This window comes from Triplophysa dalaica, chromosome 13 (genome assembly GCF_015846415.1).
Source record: "Triplophysa dalaica isolate WHDGS20190420 chromosome 13, ASM1584641v1, whole genome shotgun sequence".
NCBI lineage: Eukaryota > Metazoa > Chordata > Actinopteri > Cypriniformes > Nemacheilidae > Triplophysa > Triplophysa dalaica.
The window spans coordinates 603096-613106 of NC_079554.1; the positions used below are offsets into that span (position 1 = coordinate 603096).

The following is a 10011-nucleotide window of genomic DNA, read 5'->3' on the forward strand; positions in this document are numbered from 1 at the left end:
TAACGCGCACGTTTTAATAAACCAAATTATAAAGTAGAAAAATGGATCTACACATGAAGAACCAGGGCGAAAAACTCTTTATTATAAATCTAAAGAAGCCACAAAAATACTCAAGTGCAGTCAAATGTTATTTCATTAAATCAAATTTTTGTAATAGTATCAGAGAACAGTGTACGTTCATAATTCCTTATTTAATAATAAAAAGCACACAGCCAGACAGACCACACAAGAGATCTCTTTAATATCTCAATTATCTGTTCTAGACATCAATAAGATTAAATGGAGAGCAAATGGAAACAATTGCTTACCTCTCATGTGTGTCTCAGATATTTCCCCTTGAGAAAAAGAGTCAAATCTGATAAAGGGTCTGTCATTGGAGTTTGAGAAGAGATGTCAACAAAGTGTCAAACTGAGCTCAGATTTGTCAAGTCTGCAATCAAAGATCAATTTGATCAAAGATCTCAATATGACCTCAAATGTACCCAAATCCAGATTATTTGACCTCTACAATCTATATTCATTTACACATCCAAACTCTTCATATGTTTCAACAATTACACTATTTTATTTTTCTCTCTTTTTAAGTAATTTTTGACTATGTTGATATATAAATGAAACACAATTAGAACTCCATCAGATCTCCTCAGCTATGGAAGAGAAACATCTATAGCATTTTCCTCTGGGACACGTGAGAATGCAGTGCTTCTAAATAAAGATAATTTTTTTAATATATATCAAAAAAACATTTATCAAACAAAATGGTCACTTTGGCAGTTATTAGTAACTCTTTAAATTAAGCATCTTATACATTGATTTAGATAAGATGGTGTATATTCTCTGTGTACATTGATCTGACGTCCTCTCTGGTGTTTGTTCTCTGTGAACATTGATCTGACGTCTTTTCAGGTGTTTGTTCTCTGTGTACATTGCTCTGAAATCCTCTCAGGTGTTTATTCTCTGTTCAAGGAGATCTTATGTCCTCTCAGGTGTTTGTTCTCTGTGTACGGTGATCTGACGTCCTCTCAGGTGTTTGTTCTCTGTGTACTGTGATCTGACGTCCTCTCAGGTGTTTATTCTCTGTGTACATTGATCTGATATCCTATCTGGTGTTAATTCTCTGTGTACGTTGATCTGACGTCCTCTCAGGTGTTTGTTCTCTGTGTACTGTGATCTGACGTCCTCTCAGGTGTTTATTCTGTGTACATTGATCTGACATCCTCTCTGGTGTTTATTCTCTGTGTACAGAGATCTAATGTCCTCTCAGGTGTTTATTCTCTGTGTACGGTGATCTGACGTCCTCTCAGGTGTTTGTTCTCTGTGTACATTGATCTGACATCCTTTCAGGTATTTGTTCTCTGTGTACATTGATCTGATGTCTTCTCTGGTGTTTATTCTCTGTGTACATTGATCTGACATCCTCTCAGGTATTTGTTCTCTGTGTACATTGATCTGACGTCCCCTCAGGTGTTTATTCTCTGTGTACATTGATCTGATGTCCTCTGAGGTGTTCTGCTCGTGAGAAACTCTTCACACAGTGTGTACACTGGTAAGGTCTCTCACCGGTGTGTAATCGTACGTGTCTGCTCAGCTGTCCGCTGCGAGTGAAACTCTTATCACACTGAGCACAGTGGAAGGGTTTATGTCCCGTGTGTAAGCGCACATGACGCTGTAGTTCATCAACACTTTTGAAACTCTTCCCACACTGAGAACATTCATGAGGTTTTTCTCCGGAGTGAATTCTCCTGTGGATTTGAAGTCTTCCCGGCCGTATGAAGCCCTTCCCACATTGATCGCACACGTGCGGTCTTTCACCCGTGTGTACTCGCGTATGCTCGAGCAGACTCTCTTTTGTTCTGAATCTCATGGGACACTGGGAGCACGGATAGGGTTTGTCTCCGCTGTGTATGAGCATGTGTCGTGTTAACTGCTGTCTCAGACTGAAACTATTTCCACACTGTGAGCAGTAGTGGCACTTGATCGATCTCAATGACGTCCTACTGATCCTCTCTTCTTTCTGAAACATCAACTCCAGTGCTTCTATAAATACAAGAAAAAACATAAACGCCACAAAAACACTCATTCGTTTGAAACAGTTAAGAGTGATGTCACTTTTGTTGGATCTCAGCAAGGGTGTAACAAACTTGACCTTTGACATGACCCCTTTAAGGCTAGCTATGTTAATTAATCAGGTGTTTGATCTAGTAACCTCTGTTTGATCTCATCATGCAACACATCTTTATATGTCTGACATTTACCTTCACTTTTCACTTCAAACGTTTCCACAGGAGTGTTATCCTCATATTCTTCTTTTGGTTGAATCATTGTGTCAACCGTCTGTTTCCCTGAAAAACACAAGAATATTCCATTTCAGACATTCCTCCTCAGTATATTGAACATCAGTGTGTAGTACTGGTGGATTTAAACACCTCTTCTATAAACAAGAATAAGGATTGATTAACTAACACAGAGGAGATGTGACTCTTGTTTTGTTGCTCAGTTCAGTTTCAATGTTGCAAAGCATAAATCTTCATAGTTATTTGCTGAGCATTGACTTAGTTTTACTCGTAATATCGCCAGTATTACTGACAGTTGTGTTTAACTGTCATCATGAAATGACACATACTTGTATGACTGAAGTAACTGTTTCCGGTATACTTTCTAGTCATCGTTGATCACGTGACTATGTTCGCTCGTGTCCGTTGATGACGGAGAAGTGCGAGTTCGTTAACGTGCGACAATTATTAACAGGCGAAACTTTATTTTTGTATTTGTTTCTTACCGTGATCTGAGCGACTCTCATCCGATGTGTCGCACCCTGATGACGACGAATTTAAAACTCCAGATGCGTTTGACGTCACGCAACACTTGACTATAACTTCAGAAGTCATTTGGTGGAAAAAGACCTCCATTAATATTATTAGCAAAAGGCAGCACGAGGTTCGTTCCTTGTTCTTAGAACATTGGGAAGTGTTCTGTCCTTTTTAGATATAAAGAATTTTTTTTTTTAAGACAATACCCAAAAACTCAGTCTTAAACAAAGAATGAAAAAAGCTGGAATCCTATCAGATCTATTTGTGAAATATAATATTTTATGGTATTTTCCCCTATGCATGATCTGTATTTAATAATATGGATATATATTTATTTATTTTAATTTATTTTGTATGTTTATTTTTTGTTTGTGTTATGTTTTTTCTGTTATATTTTTTGGTCTGAGCGCCTTTTAAATTGATATTTTTGAATGTAAGTTGTATGCCAACTTGTTTTGTAAATTTGTAAAAAAAAAACTATATTTCAATAAAAATATTGCTGGCACCACACAGGGGCGTTCGAGACAACTCGAATTTACTGTAGAATATTTCCCACCTCAAAGTGGGACACAATGTTTGGAACGTCCCTGGACATCTGACCTCTGAATATTTGTGTAACCACAAGATGGCTATATCTGCCTATTAATTGCATTTTGTGACGTTCACATACTTCAATTTAAAAAAAGTTCAATATTTTTAACCATCCATATTATTAAAAATAGATCATACATGTGGGAAAATATAATGATCAATTATATTTAACAAAAGGGATTTTAGCTTTTTTAATTCTTAATTCTTTTTTCAGGTATTTTTTTATTAAAACATATTTTGTTGTTTTCATACTAAGAATTATTTTAGTAATATTGCATTTAGTAAACATTTAAAAATGTGTTTTGTGTTTTAAATTTTGAAATGTCATTCACCCCTAATGCTGTTAGAAGGTTTTTTGAAAGTTTAGGGAAAAAGTGCTTGTGTTCTGCTATATAAAAAAGGTTTCACAGACCTAGACTATGCCTATAGTATTTATATGTTTTTCATTTCATATAGAAAAACTGATATGGGAAACAAGTATATATTTCATACCTAAAAAGACAGAGGTCCTTAATGTCTTCTACACCAAAATCCTCTCAAATTTGTTCTTGTGAGATTTTTGGAAAAGGCCAAATGCACATGGAATATTCTAATTCTAAACAAATCCCTCTGCTAATAATTTTGAGGTTATGTCTAACCGAAGCGATCATTCTCAAACAACACAAACATCATTGACTTTAAAACATGAAGCTTTGTTTGTTGTTGAGCATGTTTGCAGGTATGAGTCAAAGGCAACGGTCAGAATGATTTTATTTGCTTTTCTTTGCAGTGTGTGAGGCATCATAGATCATTCATCCATAGTTCTAGTTAAATTAACTTTCATCATATTTGTTTCTTGTCCTCTCAGTCCAGACAGATAGACCTGTGGTTTTGGTACGTTACTCTCTCCGTCTCGTTTGGTCTGACTGCCGGCATCTTTAGGAAGGAACGTCTGCGTGCTGTTTTGTCGTCTCATGTGACTCAGATCGGTCTGCATTGAGTGTGTCACTTTCTCTCTCAGATTAGCCTAAGAAACAGCGGTGTGATTTCATTACGTGATCTTTAGCCGTTGAACTTCACTCTTCTGTGTTCACTCACCAGTTTAATGGCTTTTCTCCTCAGTTCCCACTCGTTCCACTCGTATGATTTCACGATGTTGGTCTCCAGCGGGTGAATCTCAGTTTGTGTGCTGCTGTCACTTTTAGAGATGGCCTTCACCAGCAGATTCTGTCCCGACTGCATCTGAGACATGAACACAATTAATTACACTGTATTATATAAAACCCATCCAGTAAGTTACTCTAAAAAAATAATAATCTAGCTACATATTCAGAAGTGTCATTAGATTACTGTACAAATGAGTCTCTCCAAAAAGTATTTCATGACTTATTACTAATGACTTTCTATATCCTACATCAACCTTCATCAGTACAGTGATTCAAGTAAACGAGTCTTAATTCATTCAAATAAATCATATAAACTACATAAATTATTCTTAATAACTGACCAAAGAATACAAATGTGAGGATACATTAAAGCATATGTTTTAAAGGTAGACTTTGAATTTTGATGTCAATTCAACTATTGAATATATTACACAGTATTTAGTTTAATTACATCAGAAGTAACTGCCATTAAATTACAGAAATTTTTTAGTAATCTCTTACTTTACATTTTCAAGGGAAAAGTAATTAAATTACAGTAACTCATTACAGCCAACACTGGACCCATCTGAACTATAATATCAAATCTAAATCATAGCCTTATCACATTTTAAAAGGGATGAGAAAATGTCTTCTGTGGTTGATGAAAGCAGATTTTTTTGTTTAAACGCTTGTAAAATGGGTTCTGTATCCACACATCCTGCAGCTCAATGTAAAGGAAGAAAGTGTAAGAGAGGTTTTTGTGATGGGTGACTGAAGCAGGAAGAGTAGAGAAGCTAGATCACGGTAAAGCGTGTGGTTCTGCAGCGGTACCTCAGCGTAAGGTGTTACACAGGCAAACTCCTGATGCAGATGAAGCAGTTGTATAAGCTCAGCTGATGTCTTTGCCATCTCTGTCACAGCTGTTATAAATTCGTCCGCTCTGGACGCAAACTCATACGCGGCGCTTCTGGAGCTGAAGGCGTAAAACTTCTCTCGGTGCTTCAGAACACCCATGTGTGGATTACCTGAGGAGGAAAACATTCTGTTTGAGTAGACAGTTAAAGAGACGGGCATGAAAGCATAAGTGTGTGTACCTGGCACTATCAGACCCTTCTTCTGCACGAGCGTCCAGCCACAAACACCTTTATACTGCAGAGGAACCTCCTCAAAGTTCACTGCCGTCTCTGGAAACATCCACTCACAGCCGCTCATGTCCGACGTCATCACAACACGCTCTCCTGAGAGCACCACCAATCAATCATCTTGTATAATGTCACAGATCCTAACGTCTTTATTCTTGAGTGAAGGTGAGTGAATACCTGCAGTCACAGAACACCTCTCCATGTCTGATCGCACCTGCTCTCCCTCCAGCAGTCGCTCCAGCTGATCTGGGTTCAGCAGAGACCGAGCCGACACAAAACCTCTCAGACCGGACGCCGTGTTAGTGAGCATGCTCAGCAACATCATCTCTCCCTCAAGCCCCGCCCACAGTTTAGACAACGCTGTGAAATGAGGCTAACACGTGACACAAATAAACAACACAGATCTTTTCTCTTTAGCTCGTCAACAGCCAGTTCATTCATTTCACATTTACATCATTTACATTGAGTCATTTAGCAGATGCTTTTATCCAAAGAGATTTACAATAGAAGCAATAGGAACAACATAAGGACAACAAAAAGCATAAGTGCGATAAAAAAACTCATAAAGCCCAGCACAGGATACAGACATTTTTTTTTAAGAGTAGAAACGAGATAGAAGTCAGAACTGATGGGTCAGGTGTTGACGGAAGAGATGTGTTTTCAGACGATTCTTAGAGATGACTACAGAATCTGCTGATCTGGTGGAACATTGTAAATGTGGTGACTTGTAGTCAAAATGAAAGTTTAAAAGTACAAGAGCAAACTGAATGTGCAGCAGTCAGGATAGATGGATAATCTTTTTTTTACACGCCACAATTGAGTTTACACACCACAAACAAAACCACAGATCAGAGATCTCTTCAACATCTCCATTATTACATCTGGACATCAATGAGACTAAATCTTTTGTCTTGAACTTAAACATTTCTCAGCAAATAGAATGAAACCCAGGTTCTTTTATGGTGTTTTTATTGTGTTTATTCAAGCCAACCCAACTGCAGTTTGATTGAAAAAATACACAATAAAACACGTCATTTACTGGTTTCATTTAATTCAAACTTGTTTTCACCCTTTGTTTACGGTAAGCTTTTCAACTATATTCAGGCAAGGATGTTTGATTTCAACCAACAGAAATGTGTGAATAATTGGACTAAACTAGAGTAAGTTCTGGGAGAACATACAAACACTTGAGATGTGGGCACAGCAGACATGGAGTGCACCACGTCCTGCACGAGCTTCATTCTGGACGTCAGGTCGAACTGGAGACGCGTCACCTCTCTCGCGCACAGAATCATGTCCGCCTGATGGAAACATGTCATCACTGCAGCTCTTCAGAACAGCTCGTGAGGTGATGTGATGACGTGCAGAACTCACCAGTATGATCTTGAGGAAGGCCTCGTGTTGGCGTGTGTTATAAAGAGAGTGTTTGAGCACATGTGTTTGGACGAGGCCGTCTGTGTCCTGCTCCATGATCTTCTCCAGCAGGGCTGTGTACTGCCACGCCAGACGCTGACACGAGCTCAGTTCTCTCTCCACATCTGCCACGGCGGCGGGCAGCGTCTCGTTCAGCACGGCCGGCACTGCACATGAACACACGCTGCACATCAGTGCTGTTGGTCATACGTGCTCAAAGGGTCACAAAAGCAGTGGTGTCACCGTTGCGTATGGCTTCTCCTCCTCTGCTGTTGTTCTTGTTGAAGAGTCGTATGCCGCTCACGATCATCGTCAGCTCCTGCAGCTGCTCTTCTTTGTCTTGTTTCAGCAGAGACATGAAGGTGCTGAGCTCCGACTGTGGAAACACACTCTGAAGAGCGGCTGCAACACAACACAATACTTCTCTAGAGGCGTGTATGTCTTCTGCATTTCACTTTTCATAAGAATGAAAGATTGTGTTTTTATCCGCAGGAAATTGAAACGGGACAAACTGGTCGAAATAATGAAAAAGTCAGATTTGATTTGTCTTCCACATTACTGTGAGGTGACTTAAACCAGCTAGCACACGTACGTCTGGACAACGTCTTTTAAAAAACCTGGAAAACATCTGCTACACATCTAAGAGCAGTTTCACGTCCATTTCAAATCATAAACATCGTACAGATGTCTTATAGATGTGTAAACGATATCTGACAGCAGACGTCTCAGATGAGCAAACTATGTATTACAGATGTCTGCCAGATGAAGAGTGCTATCAGAGAATGTTATTTCTGTTGACATTGAAAATGGACACAATACATACAGACATTACAATCTTAATGTTCGTTCTTGAGCCTTTTAAAAGGATCACACTGTTATTTTTAGGTGGTATTGTCTGTTTAATGGATGTGCCGATGGTGTTTTACCGGTGGTCTCTCTGACTGTGTTGATGTCGGTGTTTGAGCCCAGGTTGGAGCGCTGTATGATGTAACTGACTATCTTTGTGTAGAGGTGGTGCAGCTCTTCTCTGCTCCTGGCTCTGGTGTCTGTGACGTCTCTGCTCAGCGACTGCACATGTGACTGCTGGATCTTCTGCTGGATGTCAGCAAACTCACCTGTCACACCACAAATACACACTCAACACAACACACTGATACACTGTGTGTGTGTGTATATGTGTGTACCTGGTAAACCCTAGGGTATTGGGACAAACCCAAAATCCTTGTCGTCTGTTTGTGTGCGTGTGTTAAGCACTACGTAAACCACGCAAATGCATAGGGCCCCGCAAGTTTGGAGGCCCCCTGGTGGCCACTAGCGGTTACATCATTTGATGATTGCTTTTGACGCTTTTTTATAAGTGGAACCTGAGTTCACCAAAGTCTAGAAAGCACTGAAATCTTGGGGCTTCTTTAATTTGATTAATTGCTTTAACATTTACTTGATATGTTTTCATGCTATTTAGTTGAAATAATTATTTCATTTTAAATTATCAAAATTTGCCCCACATTTTTTCAGGTAGTGACGTGCATTTCAAATATTTGATTCCACAACAAAGACTGTTTATTCTTACACCAAACAATCAACAACTGTGTGTGCTGTTATGCAGTTCAAAGTAAAATAAATCCAGGTTATATGTCTCACTAATTACATGTACTCAATAATAAAAAGAAATAAATGTTAGAATGCATGTGTGGGGGCCCCGGGTCTTGACTTTGCTTAGGGCCCCTGATGTGAATAACACGTCATATACTCACGTCGAGATGTGTAGTTCATGTCAAAATAAACCTGCATCTTAATGGTGTTTAGAGTGGGACTGTCTTCATCCATCAGTCTGTTCACACAAATCTCAACAAACAAACACAAGGACAGAATCACAGAATCATATGATCTGCTCCAGCAGTGATTGTCAGATTTATTAACCGTGTAATGTAAGCACGGTATTGTATTAATCATGTAAAATACTGAATAGGTTCACGTTTACCTCTATGAGTTTCTTTACATCTTGCTTGGTGAGAGTTCTGTCCACATTAAAATGATTCCTGGGGTCCAAAACAACAGCTTTCACCTGAAACGAGTTCAGTAATATTCTAGCAAGATTAATAATCGTAATATTTAGGACAGTTGCTCTTTTTTATTTCACTCACCATGAAAGCGATGAGGGTTTCAGACAGAGTTGGTCCTCTGCTCGAACATGTTTGCGCGATTTCTCTGATAATGTTTCTTATAACACTTTCAGCCTGAGTCCGGGACATGTTTGCTCTGAAATATCAAGATATGTTAAGAATGAACCGCGCTGGTGTTATGACATGTTGCCATAGAGATCTGCTGTTCTGACGCGCGCCACAAGAGGGCGCTGCTGCACCGTCAACACAATGAACGTCGGTATGAATTTCATTTAAACTTTTTTATTTATTATTATGTATTTTACCATCGCCCACTGTGTAGTCTGTTGGGAAAGTACAGAGACAAAGCAACTTCCTGTGATCTGTTCAGAACTTCCTGTCTTTTTACGGATTAGGGTTACAGACATGTGATTGGCATTTGTACAATTTACAAATGAAGAATTCAACAACAGAATTCAGTAACACGACACACAACAAAAAGGTCCAGAAGTGCTGAGTAAAGAAGACGTAATCTGACACAACAGAGAGAGAATCGTGCAGCCTGTTACAAAGAAAGCGCAAAGGAGACCTCTGGTGGCCACAAGCGGAAGCGCCGAAGCAATGCAGCAGATCTCTGCTCAAAACGTCACGGAATGTAATATTCATGCACTCTCTCAAACACAGCGGTTTTATGTTTTGTTAAACATTTTAAATCTTTCATAGTAAATGATTGAATAATATATACAGTCGCACTTATAGTAGAATATTACTACAGTTTTGAGAACAAAGTGACACAATTTATCTGAACCCGTCCAATCATTCTGTAGTT

General features: G+C 39.0%; 2 protein-coding genes across 2 annotated transcripts; both read right to left on the minus strand.

The window, feature by feature from the left end:
- Positions 1-59: 59 nt before the first annotated feature.
- On the minus strand, positions 60-2888 carry zgc:101562 (C2H2-type zinc finger protein). Its single transcript, XM_056764583.1, has 3 exons — positions 2780-2888; positions 2256-2342; positions 60-2037 (listed from the first exon to the last, which is right to left on the minus strand). Exons 1-3 carry the CDS (start codon positions 2886-2888, stop codon positions 1469-1471), a joined length of 765 nt encoding a protein of 254 aa, XP_056620561.1. The 3' UTR covers positions 60-1468.
- A 1246-nt stretch (positions 2889-4134) lies between these two features.
- cfap206 (cilia and flagella associated protein 206) lies at positions 4135-9935 on the minus strand. The gene is made up of 12 exons (XM_056765061.1): positions 9225-9935; positions 9062-9145; positions 8835-8925; positions 8007-8195; positions 7324-7482; positions 7042-7247; positions 6849-6968; positions 5845-6040; positions 5620-5763; positions 5357-5550; positions 4479-4622; positions 4135-4407 (listed from the first exon to the last, which is right to left on the minus strand). The coding sequence occupies exons 1-12, from the start codon at positions 9330-9332 to the stop codon at positions 4189-4191; spliced, it is 1854 nt and encodes a 617-aa protein (XP_056621039.1). The 5' UTR covers positions 9333-9935; the 3' UTR covers positions 4135-4188.
- Between the last annotated feature and the right edge of the window lie 76 nt (positions 9936-10011).